The sequence below is a fragment of the Sitophilus oryzae genome, unplaced genomic scaffold (assembly GCF_002938485.1).
Source record: "Sitophilus oryzae breed Bouriz unplaced genomic scaffold, Soryzae_2.0 scaffold_562_pilon_pilon, whole genome shotgun sequence".
Taxonomy (NCBI): Eukaryota; Metazoa; Arthropoda; class Insecta; order Coleoptera; family Curculionidae; genus Sitophilus; species Sitophilus oryzae.
The window spans coordinates 3,711,369-3,733,912 of NW_022147154.1; the positions used below are offsets into that span (position 1 = coordinate 3,711,369).

A 22,544-nucleotide genomic window follows, 5' to 3' on the forward strand; every position below is an offset into this window, starting at 1 on the left:
CAGTGGTTTTAGTTACTAACAGAAATATTAAACATTCTTCCAAGTAAACATAACTCCTTGCACCAATTATACCATCTCTTATAAAGCCACTATAGAAAATTCATATTCCTCATTCCTTCTCTATGTAAAGTATTCAAAGCTCGTCACAAATAGAAAAACACTGTTGACTAAAACGTATAAAACTATTCCGCTTATGCCGTTTGCCATTTTAGGAACAGGAGTTTAGCTCAGCTTGCGTCGTAGACTGTACAGCGTGTGTGCTGCTTATATATTCCTTTTTTTACTCTTTGGCGTTTACGCGGTTTTAAAAACTGGCGACATTATCTACGTCATTTGCATATTGCAAGACTGGACGTCTGGTAGTAGGTACCTGCAGTACCTACTTCTGGTTTGGTACCCAGAACCCTGTCTCCGATAGCAAGATAGCTATAGATTTAAAGATATGCTAAATAATTCCAAACCTGTTAGAGATTTTTTTTTCCAGATAAGTGGAAAGCAAGTACAAAATATATTCTCCCGCATCATACTTGCGCTTATAAGAAGTGACATTCTTAGTCAAATATAGAGGTGCACATTCATTTTCAATGAATGAGCAGAAACATTTAACGATTTAATTTGTGGATCTTTAAATAATTTGATATAATAACTATTTATAAATTAGTAAGTTTGTGGTGAATGATTTTGACTTATACAGGATGAGTCTTAAATAAGTGCAAATATTTTCAGGGGTGGTATATTTCGACCCCAGGAACACGTCTATGAGGGTTTTTTTCGCTAAAAAAAATGTTGAAAATCGTGCATTTTTTTTAAATTTCCCTGTATGTTTTTCGAAAACTTTTTAGAATTGACTTTTCACCGCAAATCTTCCCACGGTATAATTTCGCAATCTCTGATATTACCATAGTTACGGCTTTACTCTATGGTTACGGTAATAAAAGGGATGCAAATACAGAAAAAAATCCGGTGGCTCTCATTTTTTTTAAATTTTCAAACTTAAATAACTCGGGTAGTTTGGACTTTTTTTGGAATGGTAAAGAGAAAATATGTTTCATCTATCGAGATCTACCAGCCCTGAAAATATTTGCACTTATTTAAGACTCAGCCTGTATATTTAAATAACGAACGTGTTACTTAAAAAATGGCACAATGATATTTCTGTTTGCATATATACAGGGTGCTACAAATTCGAGGTACGAGCATTGGTATCTCGGTAACCGTAATAGATACGAACATGGTTAAATTGGGGCAAAGTTGCGCTTTGAGATGTCATCAAAAAGTTTTAAAAATTTCAAGGATTGCCGAGTTTTTTGGAAAAAAACGGATTTTTTTGAAAATTAATTTTATTTTTTCCTGTCGTTACTTTTCAGAAAAGAGAAAAACTAATTGCACATTCTCATAGCCACTTTATAAGGGCTATCTGACAGTATTTTTAGATTTTCAAATTAGCTGATAGTTTGTGAGATACAGAGGCCAACTTAATTTTTTTAAATACGGACCTGCATTTTTTATTTCAGATTTTGAAAGAACTCGGTCTCTTGAGTACAATGATATGCCACACTTTATAATTTTTTTATTTTGTATACCTTAACAAGAAAAAAAACTATTTAATTATTATTTAAAATAATTTCAAGTCCGACTCTGTTTTATTTTAATTATTTAATCTCTGATTATATTCATCGCAACAATATTGATCAGCGCTAATTAACATTGAATAAGGAAAAGGAAAATCGAGCCAATTGGAAGATTCAAATAAATTATATCCAGGTCAGCAATTTAAAGATATTATTTTTAACTTTTTTTATTGTGAATTTGAAATCTCAGTGTGCGATCTAATTATATGCGTAATATTCATCGTAGTTATTATAAATAAATCAACTTCTACAAACTAGTTTCTAATGCTCTAAATGTTCGAAAGGGTTACCACCCTCTCCCTATTGCACAATTTTTTTTTTCATTCAATTTTATTTATAGCTCTTTGAACTTTCTTCTTATAATTCCAAAAGCATTTTGTACTCTTTATTGTAAATGTTGAGATGTATTGATTTCACTTTTACAAATGACATGAAGTAATGTATTCATTTGTATATTATTTTTTATTATTTTAATGTTTTACCCCACGTCATTGTTAAGTTTGAAAGCTTATCAATATTGTAACGATGAATAGATTAAATATTTAAAAAAAAACAGAGCCGGACTTGAAATTAGTTTAAATAAATTGTGTTCAAATGTCCAAAACAAAAAAATATTAAGTGTGGCATATCATTGTACTCACGAGACCGAGATCTTTCAAAATCTGAAATAAAAAATGCAGGTCCGTATTTAAAAAAATTAAGTTGGCCTCTGTATCTCACAAATTATCAGCTAATTTGACAATCTAAAAATACTATCAGATAGCCCTTATAAAGTTGCTATGAGAACGTGCAACTAGTTTTTTGATTTTCTTAAAAGTAACGACACACTGAAAAAAAGGATCTCTCAGTCGAAATGAATATGACTTTGACTCGCGCTTGAAGATTGGCGCTTTTCAATAGGGCCAAGAACGACGTTTCTTTGCCCAAAGCATTAACTATCTTTTCATAAGCTTTAAAAAATTACTTTAGAGAATAGAAGAATCTATCTGTCCAAAGTACCGTATGATCGAGAAAAAACGGCGTCAGCGTTGGCTATGAAATGAAGATCGCTGTCATTTTATATGTAAATTTATATGGGAAATGTCATCGATCGTCATTTCCCAGCCAACTGGACGCCGTTTTTTTTCGATCACACGGTATTTCGCTCTTGACCCAAAATTAATATGCAAAGAAGTTCTTGCTACAAGAACAATAGTCTCTTTGATTCATGCAAAAATTCTTGATTGAAAAGGGACATTTCTTGATTAAAGAGACACTTTTCTTAAACCAATAGCGAATATCATTGACTCAACTAAAATTTATTTTGATCTAAGAGAAGTCTATACATCATATACAGGCATATTACGAGGTATATTATTTTCTGATAAATTTAGGTTTTCCTAGTCTGTAGTAAGTAAAGTGATATTATTTTCCTCGATAGTAGGTAGTTATTTCTGCTTCTTCACTCATTGGTATTTTTTGGGGAGGTTCATCACTCTACAAATTACAAAAAAATGTTAGATCACGATTAATGAAAGTAACGCAAACAAATTATTAAAATTATAAGCTTTGGTCACATTTTGTTTTTTTTTTTTAATACGACGACTTGAAATTCTAAAATTTTTGTAATTATTTGCATAAAAAAATCGATACCTATATTCTTATTCTATCTATAGTCACGCATGCATTATCTATACAGGTGCATTAGGTAAATGTCTCTCACCTTCAGATATAGCAAATAAATGCTCTAATTTCCATTTTTTCAGAAACTCCTTTAAAGAATCCATATATCCTAAAATTTGTCCATAAAAAATGACAAGTGCATGTTAATAACGATCACTAATTTGTTATACGATATGCGTTTAAAAACCAAATTATGCAAAATTCCAAGTGGAAAATTCCAAGCAACAAAACCCGTACATACTATGATGTGCGACCTATGAAATGCGACGTGAGACTGATCGGACTGCCGACTGATTGTATATACGCTAATCGTCATCGTCTTTGCCTGTCGTTATTATTTTTCATCAAAAGAGTATTTAGCTATTGGAAAAATGGCCATGTTTCTTGAATGAAGTACTTCCTAGCGTATTTTTGTTATTATCTTAAAACAAAGTAACTTGCACTTGGTTGAATGAAAATAGATTCAAGAGAAATTTTCGATTTTTTCAAGAGAACAAGTTTTCTTGAGTTAAGAGAGTTTTTCTTCAGGCAAAATATTTTCTTTTACGCTAAAATAAATTCTCTTGCCACTAAATTTTTTTTTCAAGAACGATGACGACTTTAGTTCAAGGCTATCTTTTTTATCAGTGCAGGAAAAAATAAAATTTATTTTCAATAAAATCCGTTTTTTTTTCAAAAAACTCAGCAATCCTTGAAATTTTTAAATCTTTTTTAATGGCATCTTGGTGAATATCCCAAAGCGCAACTTTGCTCCAATTTAACCATGTTCGTACCTATTACGGTTACCGAGATACCAATGCTCGTACTTCGAATTTGTAGCACCCTGTATTTCATCCACATCTGATGATATATAATAAATGGCTTCTTTCCAAAGAATTAGCTATAAATTATAAGTTAATCAGACGGATATTTTAGTACAATGACGCTTCTGGATGGCATCCCTGGTATTTTAATTCTTAATTTTATTGGATAATTAGTTTGAAGGTAAACATGTGAAGTTTTTGGTACAATATTCTTCCTGATAGCATTTTCTTCTATTTCCAAACTTATTTATGTCTTTTTGTACAGGGTGGCTCGAATTCGTCGCTCATCATTGGGATTTCGAAAACCGTAAGAGATACAGGATAAATCGATTAAATGGAGGCAAAGTTGCGCAATTTGATGCTCAATAAAATGCCGTATTGCATTTTGAAAAATTCCGAATACTTCCGAATATATTCGAAAAAAAAACGGAATTTTCAATTTTGTTTTCTATTGTTTCCTGGCTTTATTTGTTAAGATAACTTAAAATGAAAAACACATTTTCATGGCCACTTTCTCTGCTCTATAACTCTGTGTGATTAAATATTGACTCTGATGTTTCGGCTGCTGGCGACCATCATCAACTTAATTTTTTTAAATACGGACCTGATTTTTTTTTTAATTTAATTAAATCCTTTCATAACTCTTAAAACACTATTATAGTCACTTTGATATTTGCCGACGTTTCGTACAGAAAATTCCATCACCAGATTATTTTATGCAAAAAAATATAAAATAAAAATGCAATACGGCATTTTATTGAGCATCAAATTGCGCAACTTTGGCTCCATTTAACCGATCCTACGTATCTCTTACGGTTTCCGAAATCCCAATGGTGAGCGTCGAATTCGAGCCACCCTGTACATCCCCTTAACTTGGCTTTCAAAAATATATTTTTGATGGAGAAATTATTAGGTAATATGTGAAAAAGTGAAGTTCTAAATTAGTTCACAATGTTCCATCCACATCTAATGATAAATAAATAGCTTCTTGTATATGTCTATATGGTCTATACATACATTAATCGGTTTAAAACGTTCTACGTCTTCCGATGCCATCTCTCCATGCCTGTCTGTCTCTCCATGCACCGTCTACCAGAGATCTTTTCTCCATAAACGTGTCAATCCCTTCCTGCCAACTTCTTCTCGGTCTACCCGGTTTTCTTCTTCCTGCAGGTTTCCAGTTTATAATTTGCTTTGGGATTCTTGTTTCTGCCATTCTTTGGACATGTCCGTACGATATGAGTTGAGTGTTCTTTATCTCGTCCATTACTGTATGTTTAACTTCCATAATCTCTCTTATGCGTTCATTAGTTATTCGCTCGAGTCTTTATTTGCCTGCTGATCTTCTCCAAAAATCCAACTCTGTAGCTTCCAGCATTCGTTTTGTTGTTTCCTTAATTGGCCACACTTCTCAGCTGTACGTGGTTATACTCTTGATGATGGTATTATATATTAGTGTTTTGTTCTTGTTGTTTATGCTTCTGTTGCACAGTATCCCATTTAATACCGTGATAGCATTCCTTCCAAGTTGGTTTCGTTCTTTAATTGCTGTATCCAATAGTCCATCATTTGTGATTTTGCGTGCTTCTTGTATACTATTTAGTATTTTAACTATTATCATGAGTAGTAGAGAGAAGTTCTTCGTAGATTTGTGATGTAAATCGAAGTAGCTTCTATCCAAACATCTTGTCTAGTGTATAGACCTTTTTTTAAAAGAATTAATGTCTTAAAAATGAAGAAATAATTTTATTTATCAAATAAACGATTTTGATGATGAAACAAATGATGGATTTAATATGATGTATTATTTCTTCTAGTATTAATACTAAATAATTTCACAGCACGTTCCACCATAGAAATTAACAGCAACATGTATATCCTATGTGAAAAACATCGTAAAAACATCTAAAATATACGAACTACTTATAACCTAACTGCAGTTCTTTAATCTGCACTTGATGAAAACCTGATTCAGGACATGCATAAAAATAAAATAAAGACAAGAATTGCCTTGTCTTTTATTGCTTGTGACGTAAGTAAAAATATCCGCACTCACATATACCAGATGTTTTGTAATATAAATAAGGAATAGAAATTAGAAGGTGATTCCTCAGATTATTAAGTTGATTATTCATAGTAATAATTAGTAGTTTAATACTATCTAGTCATTCATGCAACCAAAACCGACATTAAAGATTTTTCATTAGCTTCCAAAATCCAAGTCTGTTCTGCAACTTGAAAGTAGAACAGTCTTAGAATGAGATACACACTAAATCATCCTGACATGATCATCCAAACTCAGACCCAGAAAACTTAATCGCTGACAAAAATTCCATAAAAAACTAAAATAAGTTAGAATTGGTTATTGCATAAGTATTATTACCCCGTATATAAAATTAAACGGATTTAATTGCGGGCTATATTAATTATACTGCCATTGCAACAGTTAGGTGACAAGGTAATTTTACTATTCGCGCCAAAAGCATGGACACGGTATAACGGAAGAAGCCAAACGGTTGGAAGCGTCAAAGGTTAGCTATGCTGATGAAGCAAGCATTCGCTTAAATAAGACAGTGGTGCAATAATAAAGTTTGGTAGTCAAAAGCTAAATAATACGAATTATCGTTTTGTCCTCTAATTCGCTTACTACCGTAGGTTATTGACACTGAAAGGCAAAAAGGAAAGTTGTTGGAGAATTCAGAATTACTTGTTCTTTTTAGTGATGGAAATGCTAACGTCGCGCCCGTTTTCGAGAGTGAAGGTAAGGAGAATCATCTGTTATGAGACTTTGTTTAAAAAAGCGGTTACCCAAAAAAGGAAAATAAGGGTTTACTAATCGACCACAGTGGCGTTAATCAGCAATAAGAGGTACTCTGGGTACCAGCTCACCAAGGAATAGAAGCAAAAAAAAAGTTGAAAAAGCAAACGATCTAACTAGAAAAGGAGCGAACACTCTTCTGAAGCAGAACCGTTGGGCTTTCCAAGTGGAAACCAACTTAAAGTGGAACACGAGTACCTGGAAGACTCCATCCATAACTTGGAATGGGAATCCTCCAACGGTCTAAGACACTCGAAGCAATTTCTTGGAACTTACGACCGTGAAAATAGAAAATTTTCCTTGATTTAAATAAGAACAGTCTTCGGAATGCCACGGAGTTTTTAACAGGACACTGTCTCCTCAACGAACACCTCTGTAGATTGAAGCTAAGAAACAATGGCGAATGCAGATTCTGTGGGGAAAATGGGGAAAAACTAGAACACCTCTTCACTAAGTATTTGCGTCTAGCCCCAGCAAGGCAACTATTAATAGCTTTGGTTAGCGTGGTTATTTGGAGGGTGTTAATTCATTGGTTAGTTGGTTATTTAGTGGGGTTGGTTGGTTTTTACTAATTTATATTTGTTTTTTAGATATTCATTGATTTCCTTTATTTGTTTGTAATAAATTATATAGTACGCCACAGCTGTTCTGTATCCGCTTTTGTCAAAAACTCTAACGTGATTGGTCAAGCTTAATAGTTGCCTTGCTGGGGCTTGACACAAGTTCACTGAGTGCGCCGAGACGACAACCATTGGTGCCATAAACTTTGGTAAGACTGATATCGGAGATGGATAACTAGACTCTGTGAAGTCGTCTCAGATACTGGCTTTTGTCAAAGCCCCGGGACTATATGAAAAAATGTTTATTATGAAATTATTATTATAACAAATTGTGTGTAGTTTTAATGTGTAAAATGTGAACATGTGTATGGATTGACTTTAATTGTATATTGTCTGATGAAGCTCGTATGAGCGAAACACGTGTCAGTGTTTAGCTTAATATAAACGTTGAGACCGACCTTTGAGTCCTTTTTTTTCTTTTTAGCATGAATATAGTTCCGCTTTGTACTCTGAACCATTTTAAACCATTATTTTAGGACATAAACAACAGTAATCTTGAAATAACATGAATATAATATGAATAAAACACAAAAACTGCCCAAAACGGATAAGTGAATGAAATAAATTTAAAGTTGAGAATTACTCTTTAGAAGCCTTCGTCAACATGTCAATTAAAAATTACACTAGAATTTGTAAATAGTGCGGTGTAGTAAAATACGTATTTTTTAAAAGTACGGTTATTTCTATTATTTGAAACTTAAATCGACAATACTACGATTAAACGGAAACAACAACATTTTTTGTTATACAGGGTCGTTGTTATTTATGGAAGCGGTCTCGGTATTATTAGGTAAAATATAGAGGTACCGCAAAAAGTTAATTACAAAAGTTATAGGATTTTTAAATTTCTATTAGCGAGTAATAAATTTAAGTATACAGGGTCGGTTATAAAGTCGTGGCGCATCAATGTTTTATTTTTTTAAATAGAACCCCCTGTATATTACTGCATATTTCATTTCTCCCTTCAATTCTAAGCAAAAATCGAAATATACACAATGTACCTCAAACCAACCGTTTCCGAGTTATTGACTTTTGAACATATCACTTAAACAATTTGATTTAATTAATTTCGATATGTTCAGTTTCATTTAACGATGCTATTTTGCCGAAACTGTGATACTTAATAATATTTGACATTAGTTCTTAAGTTAGCATTAGTTAACATTTCAATTCTTCAATTTATGTAGGTACATTGCGTAAGGAAAATTGAAATATGCAATAATATACAAGGGGTTTCATTAAAAATAAATAAAGTTTGATGTGGCACAACTTTATGACCGACCCTGTATACTTAAATTTACTAGTAGCTAATAGGCATTTAAAACCCCATTACAACAGTATCACAGTTTCGGCAGAATGCCTTCATTAAATGAAACTGATCATATGGAAATTAATTAAATCAAATTGTTTAAGTGATATGTTCAAAAGTCAATAACTCGGAATCGGTTGGTTTGAGGTACATTGTGTGTATTTCAATTTTTGATTAGAATTGAAATATGCAATATACAGGGGGTTCTATTTAAAAAATAAAACTTTGATGTGCCACGACTTTATGACCGACCCTGTATACTTAAAGTAATTTATAACTCGCTAACAGAAATTTAAAAATCCTATAACTTAGTCACTTGCTCAAATTAGGAGATGTTGCCAAACTCAAAATTCAGTAGCTGAATTCAACCCAGAAGCTGATTGAAAATTATGCAATAGTTTTTCATTATTTTTCTCATTTTATCCCACTGGGCGGTACTTTCAACGAAATTCGCAAATTATCCATGCCGCCTTGTACAAAGCAAGCAGTGGAAGAAATTATTGGCGTCATAATGCCGATATATTGACTATTCACTGAGAGTCTACAATACCCTTGACCATTAGAGCCATTACAATCCTGATTTATACACTACTCACAACAAAAGCGTCGTGAGAATCATCAATTTGTTTAATTTGGCGCTAAATCACTGGAAATAATATACCTACTTAATAAAATTTAAAAAGAAGCGTAAGCTAACGATGCTTTTTTCAGGTATCAAAAGCCAGTTTGTGTGTGGTTTCTGGGGCTAAATATCTCAGTGACGATGGGTGGACAGATTTGCGAAACCCACTGGATACTGACGTTCCATTTAGGATGTTTAGGGATGAAGGAAGAACATATTTACAGGTACAATTAAAGCAATATATTTGTATATTAGAATTTAATATAATAATAATGGATAAAGCAATATTTTGATTATTTAGAAAAAAAGTCGTACCTACTACCCATAAAAGATTTCAATTTTTTCTTCATTATGTAATGTACCTAGGTTAGCAGTGTTAAAAATACAAAGGCCTTATTTAGATAAAGAAAATACCTTTGATATCTTAGTACTACGGCATAATCTGATATGTTAACATTATTTCCCTATTGCTATATTATTATATTACTATCCATTTCTGGTCACTTCAAAAAATATACAGAGATAACAGAATTGTTATATTGTACCGTAATTATTATTGTAGTGGGTCGGAGAACCAGACTTGAGGATAAAAATGTCTGGAAGAATGGTTATGGTCTACCTGATGTGTAGAGAACTATCAACTGACGTTTCCCCAAGTACCATTCAGCAACTCTTCACACCTTGCGTTGCTTTTCGAATAGTTGGATCTCCTTCAAAGTTTCAGAGCAGTAAGAGTATTTTTTGAGATTTCTATCAGTTTTAAATTGAATATTTTCTATTTCCAGATGTTACAGAAGTTGCTTTTATTCCCGAGGCTCATTCTAAACAAGAAAGTACCAGTGGAGATTCTCTGAGTGTTTCGGAATATGTTGCTATTGGTATATCATCAGTACTTCTTGGACTAATCTACGTAGCTTCTGTATTTCTGTACCTCCATCTAAAGAAAAAAAGTTCATCTAAATCCTCCAATCACTGTAAGGGACTTATTATTATTATTGCACTATGAAACAATATATCAGTAATTCAATATTGTTTTTAGCTCGAAGTGACACTATAGGAGCCATGGAAGAAGGAATAGTTAAAAACAATCCTTTACTCTCTATAACACATCATTTTGGTCCATCTGAGAATGCTTACAGCGACAGTACAAGCTCCGACAATGATGTTACACCAGATCTCATACAACATCACGATGTAAAACTGACAAATATCTAATAGGGTGGTCTATTTTTACTTCTGCCAAAATAGATCATCCTGTATTATTTGATGTCGCTAATGCTAATATTTTTTTACAGACTCAGATTACATCAGCTATAATTCACTCTCAAAAGAAATCCCGATACGATTATTCCAAATCTTATTCTTCTTCTTCAGAAAGCAGTTATCAAGATTCTTCTAGTTTTGAACGTCTTCCTGAAGAAGACGTTTCGATAGTAGAAACGTTAGATGAAAGATCGGAGAGTACAAGAAGTTTATCTGGAACCGTTAGGAAGAAATTGTACTTTAATCCGGCTTTATTTTGAACCACATTTATTAATAGTAAGGCTATTAGAATTAATATAATTTAGCATCTCAGTTAAATACATATTTACTTATAGGCTCCACCTCCAGCAGCTTTGGAATTCCTATCAAAAATTCGAGAGGTTATTGCTATAGCCAAGCAAAAAATGTCCGCCAAACGTTTTCAACCATCTTTGCTTAATATACCAGAAGAAGAATCTCAATATTCTCTTGACCCAAGTTTCGATTTTACTCGACCTTCAAGCAGAATGAGTAGGAAGGGTAGTTTGATAAATTTAAAGCGGGAAAACAGCAGAAGGAAAAGCTGTACTGGTTGTCCAGGTTGTGAACCTGATTATATGCGAGGCAAATTGACGGAGCTTCCTATACTTCCTGCCTGTCAAAACTGTAAGAATTTTAAGAATATTTTCTCAATTTTCCTTTTTTTAGTAGTATCTTTCTACATATAATAATTATTTTTGTTTTTAGGTAGCACAAATACAGAGAGCAAACAACGGAGCATCAGAAAATGGCTAGAAGACGTACCTGTTCCGAGACTTGATCAAAACAGTAATGTTATTGAGCCAAAAATGATACGCAGTCCCAAAAGGTTACGTTCACCAGCTAGGTCTTTACCAACGGAAAGTATCTCATCAGACAGAGCTCTATCACCGCGCCCTGCTTCAGAAACTGCTTTATCAAACAAGAAACCAGTTAGACAAGCAAAACGTAAAGAGAAGGTGATCAAGAAGCCCAAACAACCTCCACCACCTGCACCACCACAAATGAAAAGGGCACAAGAAAGATATTATGATATGGTTCCGGTAGAGAAGGAAAAGGAGCCTCAACTTCCACCTCCGGATATGATACAAGAAGTAAATGATTCCTTTTATCATCCTCATTTTCAGTTTATTCAACCATTTCCAATTATGGTGTAGCCTCCCTCGCATATTTAGACACTCTCTTTGTAGTTGGGCCAATTGTTGCCTATTGTTGACTATGCGAGTTATCCTTGCTAATATCCTAATATCATGGTCCCATCACAAGTTCGGTCTTCTTCGAGGTCTCTTAATTCCTCGTGGGTACCATGCTTTTAGTTTTATGGTTCATCTGTTGTCCGATCTTCTTGTCAGGTGTCCTGTCCATTGCCACTTGAGGGATTTGATTCTTTGGATGACATCTATTACCTGGGTCTTTTGTATGCACTCGTATGCACTCTATTCTTTTCTTGGTTATTCCCAGCATATTAATAAATAATAATAAACGACGCTTTATTGTACAAAAAAGCCAAAATAGCTTCATCGACAAAGCATTTACACAACAAACAAAAGCACAGAAAAAATATACAAATAATAATAAAATATCATACAATACAAATCAATTAAAAAAAAACGTAATTAAAATTACAAATAAAACATACATGGACATTGCAGAATACAGGCGTATCAATAAAATTTCACAAAAGGAAAATTGTAAATGGATGAAGTTATAACGTATCATGTAAGAGTTATAACGTATTAAATACTAGACCTTTAACCAGTGTGTCAGATGATCAAAATTTAAAATTCAAAAATTGTTCATGATTAAAGATCAACAAAAAATTCGTTTACCGCATATAGGGCTCTCTCCAGTATGTATAATTTCAGAGCTTTGCGAAATGCGGGAAAGAAGGAAAGTGACTTGATATTCAAAGGCAGATGATTGTACATTTTTGGCATTGTACAGTATTGAGCCTTTAACTAGTTCTGAGCTCGGGGTTGGCAGATAAGATCGTGCTCCGCATTCCTAAGTGGATAGTTGTGAGATGGCCTTTCCGAAATAGCAGATATGTGCTTGCGGATTAAGCAAACGGATTCAAAAATTAATAAGGAAGGAAGAGTCAGTATTATGAAATTTTTAAAGAAATTCTGGCAGTGATTTCTACTGTTCAGTCCCAATAAATATCGAACTGCTCTCTTTTATGTCGTTCCATTGAGAGTTATGCGACCTGCAGTTTCCTTATAATGCCCTCGAATGTTTTCTTCATTAGATAGAGTGGCATTCTAGATTTGAATATGATTAAGTTTTTTCCATAACTACTCCATGCTTAAGTCCGCTAGAGATCTCGAGCGGCTACACAGCCAAACAACTAACACACATTAGTTGTAATGTAAATATATACATACATATATATATATATATATATATATATATATATATATATATATATATATATATATATATATATATATATATATATATATATATATATATATATATATATATATATATATATATATATATATATATATATATTCTACTATTTCCAGTGTTGTTTTATTTATTAGAATGTCTTTTCTTTCCGCTAGTTTGTTGTATATTACTTTAGTATTTGCTAAATTCAATTTGAGACCCACTTTATTTTCTTCTGTATTCCTTCCTTTTAAGTATAAAAGTCATAATATATTAATGTATTTTGTTTTTGATAGGCTATCGTCATGGAGAAAGCTGAAGAAACAAGAATTCCTACTTTAACGAAAAAGCAGATGAATGCAGTCATAAACGAGTTGACAGTACATAAACACATGCTACAAGCAGCTAATAGGGTTTTGGCAAAGAAAATTAGTACTGGATATGACACAGATAGCTTAGAAAGAAATAATCACAAAGGTATATTTCTAAATCTTAAAAGAATAAACTAAAAATTCTAAATTTTAATTTTATTAGGGTATTCAACTCCTTCAGAATATGCTGAAGTTTCCTCTTCTCAACCTAGTCCAAGTCTAAGTACTGCTCTACCAGTGGATGAAGAAATTACAATGCAGAACGCCATACTTAATAAAAATACTGGCAATATGACGTTGTCAAAACTAAATATGGATTTCCTAAACGAAGATGATCATGATTACGAATTGGTCGTGATGAAACGTGGTACTATGCTTAATGGAGACTTGTATAAATTTCCTGAATTGCTCCAGAATAATAATGGCTACAGCTTGGTCAGCGAGGTGTATGTTAACAATGGATACAACTACGGTAGTAATCCTTCCACGGCGACAAACTCCAATTCTTCAACCTTGGAAAAAAGAGCTTTGAAGATTAGGTATGATGGTGGTAGTGAAAAGCCAGGAAAATTGCTTATAGAAGTAGAAGACTGTTTGGACCATTATATTCCAATAAACGATTCTGATGAGTTCGAACCTGATACTTTAGACCGTCCGAATAAGCATGCAGATAAGAAAACCCTTTGTCATGAGGATTCTTTGGAGAGACCTAATCAAATCCTACTCAAAACTAACGGCAGTTTTATATGCGAGATAAACAATGTAAATATGGATGATTCCGAGAAGAGTAATTTTAAAAGAGAGTTTGGAAGTTTGAGGGAGATGTTTGAGGAGAAAAGAAAGCAAGCCAGGGAACATGAGCAGTTTCACTTGGATTCTGGTGATACGGATAGTGAAGGGAGACTTCTAACTTTAGAAGAAAGACACTTAAAAAGACAGAGAATTAAAACAACATCGTCAGGACCCACAGTTCAACCCGATGTTATTCCTCCTCCTCCTCACGATGGTTCTCCTATATATCAGCGTCCAAAACCTCCAAGAAAAGTGATAAATGCAGGAACTAAAGAGAATCCTTCAGGAAAACCTCCAACTCTTCCAAAAAACTTCATCGACAGGAGTGCCGACTTCAAGAATAAGATGCACATCGCTCAGGTTGACACTCCTGATACTGACGTCGAGTACAAACTTTGCGTTCTTCAGAAATCGAAAACTGGCAACATTACTGATTTGATCCAAACGGAAGATATAATTTTGAAGAAGAACCACCAAGACCAGTTCGTTTTACATTCAAAAATAAACCATTCGGGCTATCAGGTGCCTTTGAAATTGTCTAAGTTTCCTAAAGATAAGTACGGGTCTTTGGAGGTCTTCTTGAACAAAAAGAACCAAAAGAAATCGTGGAAAGGTACGATGAAACCTGATGATTCCGGATACTTAAGTACAGATTCTAGTGAGTATAAAATAAAGAAGTCAATGGAAAGGAGATCTTCGTTGGAGCTGAATGGTAGCGAAACTGATGAGAGTCTGGGCGATGGTCACAGTGAATCAGGAGCTGAAAGTGTAGAAACACATTCTGTTTGGTTTTCCAGGATATCAGATAGAAATTATTCGGTTTCTATGGACAGTGGAGTGATAAATGTCGATGATGGAAACAATACAAGTGATTCGGAGACGGTAAGCTACACGACGGTAGTTCCTGTGTCTTCCAACAGTAGTTCGTTGATACTTAAGTAAATTTAACAAATTACTACATGATAATGTAGTAAAATAATATCTATCTATAGATCATACCAAATAAACTTTAAGTCACGTGATTAACCTTGACTGACACAGCGTTGCCCACTTTTACATATTTTCTTTAATCAAAATATTTTAGGAAACAAAAATCAGCTAATTATAAATATATAAACAGTTATTATTTACATCAACAAAACTCATCTCCTTAATATCACTTAAAGGACCATTATTACAGCCTTCCCGTTAAAAATGTTCTAATAAGGTTGCGATAAGGTTTTTGCAACGGTTACTTTGGCATATTGTACATTTTGTACTACAAGCGGTTCTAAAAAGAACAATAGTCGACTACCAGAGATCTGCTAGTAAAAAAAATTAAGCTTGAAATATCACAACACGATTCGCTTAAACCAAAAACTCGTAATACAAAACTAAAGTGTCAAAACGAATCAAAATGTCAGGAAATAAATAAATAAATCTGGCAACTTGTCATTTTTTACAGCAGATCTACCACCTAAATGACCAGCGGGAAATTTTAATTCCAGTTAGGCTACTTGGCGCCTAATATATCCATGGTTAGCAACAATGAATTTAATGATCGCGCTCTCGATGACGTAACTAAAAGTTTATTTGGTATCGTTTGTATATTGCTAGTCCAAATAGCAAAATATTTTTTATTCTCATTTAATATATATGTACAAGTAGCAATAATGTCGTCGCACACGTTAAAATATTTTTTAGTTAAGTTTATACCAAAACTATTAAAACTAAGTGCAATAATTGTAAATTTGTGATATAGTTAATGGCCGGAGGTGCAATACAAAATATTAGGTTAAGTTTTTAGATTAAGGTACCTATTAAATGTATGAATATATAAATGGGCGATCCAAAAATAATATATCTGATCGATGTAATCAGTGGCGGACTAAGCCTGTCGGGGGCCGGGGCGGCGAAGCTAAATGTGGCCCCCGGTCTGTTTAGATAATGATATGCTTCTAATGCACATTTTGTAAAAATTGAATGACGTATGTATAATGGTTGACAAAATTCAAGTATTTATACAGGGTGTCTCAGGCTGAGCCTGCGTTAGAAGTTTCTAGAGAACTACAATATCTAGATACGAGATTTTGTGCATATCATTGTTTCATAATGAGATCTATCCATTAAAAATATTTTCAATATGGCGGCACTTTCGGAAGTACCGGAAGTTGACAGCAACTTTCTTATTTTAAATGGGTGACCCCATTTTTTATTACATACTTAAATTCTCTGTAAAATTTTATGAATTTTGATATTAACCACTCTATACCTAACGTTAACCGTTTTTGAGAAAAAAATATTTATAATTTTTGGAGGAAAAAAACTGCCTGTCAAAAATATGTATATAGCCTAAACGTCAAATTTAGTGATTGCCACAGCCACTGTACCATAAAGAGAAGACATGTGGCTATCTAAGTAAAAAATTAAATTGTCCGAATGTCATATAATAATGACCGCATCTGTCATGGAATTGAGCGATTAAAAAATTATCATAAATAATTTTTTTTTTCAAATGGAAATCAACCTTTTTTTATTTCACTCGTGAAATAGCTTTCGTTACTTTCGTTTTTAAAATTTGTTACTTTTTGACTATACATGTTCCTGTACCTAAAATAAATCGTTTTTAAGTTATTTAAGATTTAGCTTTAAAGCGTATATTTTTCTTGATTTTAACCAGTAGTCTATATGACAGTATATTATCGATCATCATTTCCAAGCTAACTTTGCGCTGTTTTTTTTTCGATCGTACGGTATATTTTTAAAATATCAACTATTAGATATCACTAAAGAACGAAAATACGAGATATATTTATATAAATACACTTTTTAAACTTTTAAGCAGGCAGTAGTTATAATATAGGAAATTCAAATAATTCATTTTCTGACAGATGGAAATAAATTGTCTGACTGTTTGACACTTAATGTCAAAGGAAGCTAGATAAAATCAAGAAAAATACAGTACGTCTGTCCATTCTGTAGCTACGGGGTATCCGTGAGACGGGAAACGATATTCTCTCGATGTTTTTCCTAAAAAAATAGACGACGCGTCCCATCAATAAAAATTCAACAATTTGCAAGTAGCCAATAAAATGAGTGGGCGGAGCGATTTGCGGTGACGCACTCGTCAAATCGACGTATAAAAAATATTGCTGTTTATTTAAATGTTTTTTGTCCGCATTCCTTTCATAGACACAGATCCAGCAGATGTACTGTATATGTTTTCAAATTAAATCTTAAATAACTTAAAAACGATTTATTTTAGGTATAGGAATATGTCTAGTTAAAACGTAACGAATTGGAAAACCTTTTCACTAGTGAAATAAAAAAGTGGGTTTCCATTTGAAAAAAAATTATTTATGATAATTTTTTAATCGCTCAATTCCATGACAGCTATCGCCATTATATATGACATTTGAATAATTTAATTTTTGAAATAAATAGCCACATGTCTTTTCTTTATGTCACAGGGGCTGTGATAATAACTAAATTTTTGACTTTTAGGCTGTACAAATTTTTTTGACAGGTAGTTTTTTTCGTCCAAAAATTTTAAATATTTTTTTCTTAAAAATGCTTCCAGGGAAATACCGCGACAAAATATCGCGATTTTCTAAGTCCTCCAAGATCCGAGGGCCCCTTCGCTGTCTCAGGCCCGTGGCCCCCGTTATAATAAATACTAAAGACTTTGGTTGTAATTTAAAATGTTTATTCAGTAAAAATAAATAATGAAACCATTGAAAAATAACTTAAAAGCTAAAATAAATAAATTCAGTCTTAAAATACATATATAAAAAATACTAATTATTCGATATTTTAATCAAAGAAAATTACCCCTTGATTTAATTTCCTAAATAGAAAATGCCATTGACAATTACTGGGGCCTGATTGATAATTAAGTAAATATCTGCTTCCATTTATACTGTTTATAGTTGGCGTATACGCATGGCATACTCCACCTACAAACTGCTTTATAACTACTGAACATATTGGCTTTGTTTACCAGTTGAATAAAAAATGACTTATTAAGATTCGGAGGTCCCCTAAAAGACGGGGCCCGGGGCGGACCGCCCCTTCCGCCCCCACTTTAGTCCGCCACTGGATGTAATGCTAAATATTATGAATAATTCGTTATATTAATTCTTCCAAGTATTTAAAAATCAGATATTTATTTTGTATATCTATTCCATGTGGAAAAGTATAAAACATTCTCTGAAACTAATTTACTTTATACATACTAATTCATTCAATTTTTTTATGGAAACATCAATTTTTAAACATAAAATTATGCTTCATAATTGAAAATATCTATCATTTTTCTGGTATAAAAGACGTTGATTTTCTTTATGTGTAAATAATTTAAGTATAATACTGAATTTCTGTATATATTTGAGTGCCCTTTTAATTAAGAATAAATAAACCTAGTTATTAAATATTTTATGTTAAATAACGAAATTTAGGAAATAATTAAATGTTATTAAAAAATATTTTTTTAAATGTGCAATATATACTTATAAGAATTTTAAAAATTACGGTGATATTTTGTGCAATAATATATTTTATGAATAAATATATTTTTTATATTTCGAATTATACTAGAGTTACATGTGTATTAAAAAATTTATAGGACCACAGCTTATTCAATAGCCAGCTACTGATATTCGCTTGTTTTTGAGTAGTCAGTGGCCTTCAGGTGCGTATTCACTTGCAACAAAACGCTCCGAACAAACCAAACGCGCCGCGCACTCCAAACAATCGGCAACAAAACATTTTCCTGGCGCGCTCTGAACGACCTGCAACAAAACATTTTGCGCGGAGCGTTCCGCTTGTTTGCCGTGTTCGCTGCATTGCCACCAGTAATCAGTGTTAGTGTGTTTGTCGACATGAATGCATCTGATATTACCATAACCGCTGGTGCTTTTTTAATTATAGAGGCATTAGCGGATAACAAAAAAGAGAAAAAAAGGAAAGTACGAAAAATATGGGCAAGACGCCTCTTTTTGCGCCGTCAAAATATGGTCTTACTTAGTCACCTAGATTATATGCATATGAAAAATTTAATTAATTTAATAATAGGCTGCCTTTTATACTCATCAACTAACTCTAAACTTGTTTTCTCTGTTAAAAAAACACTTTTCTCTGTTCCACTCCATACCTAGGTATAGTTTAAAAACACCACAAACACAACGAACGTTCAAAACTGCCGTATGCCCTGAACACCGGCCAACGAATAAATTCTTTTGAGCAAATCCCGTTTACCGACAAGCTTCGGAAAATGTTTGGCGCGTTCGGTTCGGTTCGGCGCAACGTACTGACTATACAAACTTGTTACAGCGCGCGCGGCGCGTTTGGTTCGTTCGGAGTGTTTTGTTGAAAGTGCCATGAATAGCCAGAGCACCAGTCTTAATAATTTTTGTAAACGAAGCGTCATTGGAGCTCAGAATTGGACTTACTACATATCGAATGATAAGCGAATATTTAGGTATTTACCTAGATAACTCGACAGGCTGTCTAATGAATAGGCTGTGACAGGGCTTCCTATAATTTTATTTTGTAGATGTTTTTTGTGCTCACTTCGATGTACCTGATTAACAGGTTACTAAATAGTGTCAGAAAGTCAGGTGTATCAAAACTAAAATGTTTACTTGATTTGATTTTAAGTGACACCTCTATTAATCAGATAATAAGTGATGCAGTGTAGTTTTACCTTTCTTTAATATTTATTTATTTCTTGTTTGTTGCAATATAGCTGTTTCTTTTTGATCAAATAGGACTGTGTTTTATAAAGGGTGGTCCGAATTGTATTCCGGAAACTTCGGCGGCATATTCCGCAGATAAAAATAAGCAAAACTGTTTGTATAAATGCATGTCCTAAAATGCTTAGTTTCGGAGATACAAGGTCTAGAAATTTAATTTTTATTTCGATGGTGTCTGGAAGTTTTTTGATATGAGAAATTTGATTTTGATGTCAATATGACTCCTAATAGTAGGGGGCGCCATCTACATGTATTTTAACTGGTTTGAAGAGTACCTAATAACTTTTTTCATCCGTACCTGTATCAAACTGATGAGTGAAAAAATATACCTTTTTGGTGACATTTTACGTAAAAAATATCTATTGGTAAAAATCGTTACGAGCAACCCTTCTCAAGAGATTTAGAATGGAAATAGTCAATACATGTCATTATTGACAAAACATAAACACCTTGAGTAGATAGTTATCTGACTGAAATAATAAATTCGGGAAATTTTTATTTTTTTGAATTAATCATAATGATGATAAAACAGTTTCTGTTGAACTTTTGGCACAAAAACATTTCAAATTTATGATTTCAATATAATAACTATTTAGTCAACATGTTTAATTTATGTCAATGATGACAGGTATTGATAATTTCGATTCCAAATATCTCGAGAACCATTACTCGTAGCGATTTTTACTAAGAGATTTTTTTTACGCAAAAAACGTCGCAAATTTATATTTTATTACTCAGTAGTTTTATACAGGTACGGACGAAAAGTTATTACTCTTCAAACCAGTTAAAAAATATGCAGGTGGCGCCATCTACAAGTAGGAGTCATATTGACATCAAAATCAAATTTTTCATGCCAAAAAACTCCCAGACACCAATTTTCATTCAAATATTGACGTTCCTTCAGAAATTATTTGGAAACAATTGAAATAAAAATGAAACTTCTACACCCTGTATCTCCGAAATAAAGTATTTTAGGACATACATTTATACGAACTTTTTTACTTATTTTTATTTGCAGAATATGCTGTCGAAGTTTCCGGAATACAGTTCGGACCACACTGTATAATTTTGAATGCTCATTGTAGTAGAATTATTTAGATTCTTCAGATATTTTAAATGTTCTGTGTGGGTTCGACCAAGAATGATTTGGTCTTTAATAAATGTTTGAAAATACAGGACATTTATTAAATTTATTTCTTAAACTATTTAATTTTACAATTCAGTGATTTTTTTTAGTTTTACTTCAATATTTAACAAAAAGAAACATCTATTTAGTGCAATATAAAAGTTTCTATAGACTAAATATGTCCTGTAGGAATTAGTGTCTTTATTTTTATTTTTTTACGTTCTTTGTTATAACGGTTGTTATATTATTTATTTTCTATGTAGATCAGTGGTTTTTGTTTTCTATTTTTGTTATTAATATATTATTAGAGTTATTTATCAAGATTTATTGACAAATGGTTACTGATATTGGATGAAGTGTGTATGAAATTCTATTTTTTAACTTTTTTCTTTAATAAATTTACAAATGTTGATTATTGTTTTATTTCATAATACAAGGTCATTCACCTTATTCGACACGGAGTATTGTAGGCAAATGATTGGATTCTTAGAGATTGTAAGTAATGGAATCTTTGGAGAACTACTAAAGCTAAAGCTAAGCACAACTAGCCTATGTGCTGAAGCGGGAATCTCTCTCTCTCTCTCTCTATCTTTATTCCTACAAGAGGAATGTAGTGGTCAGGTGATGTGTGAGGTTTGTCTCCATAATTCCCTGTCTTGTGCCAATGCAGTGTGCAGTGGCATATTTGATAGCTGGTCTATCCATCGGGAGGGCGAGCGGCCTCTTGGTCTTCTTCCCGGAACCCTGTCCTGTATAATGAGCTTTTCCATACAGTCAGTATCCCTCCTCATAACGTGACCGAAATATTTAAGTATACGTGACTGTATAGAAGTTGAGAGGCGTTCTGTGATGTTCAGTTCTTGGATTATGGATTCATTGGTTCGCCGGGCAGTCCATGGAATTCTGAGCATTCGTCGCCAACAGTACATCTCAGTTGCGTCAATTTTTTTCATTTCTGACTGTCTCATCATACATTAATATAGAAAAAGTGAACAAGCCTTTTTTTTAAGTGTTTAGATATGTTTTTGTCTCGCCATATCTTTGAGAGTTTTCGCACTGCCACTCTTGTCATTTCACATCTCCTTCTTATTTCGCCTTCTAACGATCCCGTATTGTTTATAAGTGACTCAAGATATATATATTGACTTACAACCTCAAAACGACCAATGCTCACTACATCAGGTTTGTTGTTGTTTTGCCTGTCGATCTAGTATTGTTGTTTTGCCTGTCGAAGCTAAGTATCAAAGTTATATTTTTTTAAATGGAACATCCTGTATATTATTACATTTCTTAGTTTCTGCGATTTAAATAAAAGTAAATTTGATTAAGATTTACAGCACTTTAATCTTACCGTTTTTGAAATCTTTACGATTTTGTGAAAATGCA

The 22,544-nt window shown here is 32.9% G+C and overlaps 2 protein-coding genes across 2 annotated transcripts in view; one reads left to right on the top strand and one right to left on the bottom strand.

The window, feature by feature from the left end:
* Window positions 1–22,544, bottom strand: part of LOC115887309 (beta-hexosaminidase subunit beta-like) — a 274,263-nt gene that overhangs the window by 218,370 nt on the left and 33,349 nt on the right. The gene's annotated exons all lie outside the window — the stretch shown is intronic.
* LOC115887307 lies at window positions 9,790–15,391 on the top strand. The gene is given in 9 exon segments (XM_030906699.1): window positions 9,790–10,193; window positions 10,251–10,439; window positions 10,505–10,659; window positions 10,761–10,979; window positions 10,981–11,004; window positions 11,064–11,373; window positions 11,455–11,840; window positions 13,434–13,614; window positions 13,672–15,391. Coding segments are annotated over 9 exon segments (3,171 nt in total). The 5' UTR covers window positions 9,790–10,057; the 3' UTR covers window positions 15,243–15,391.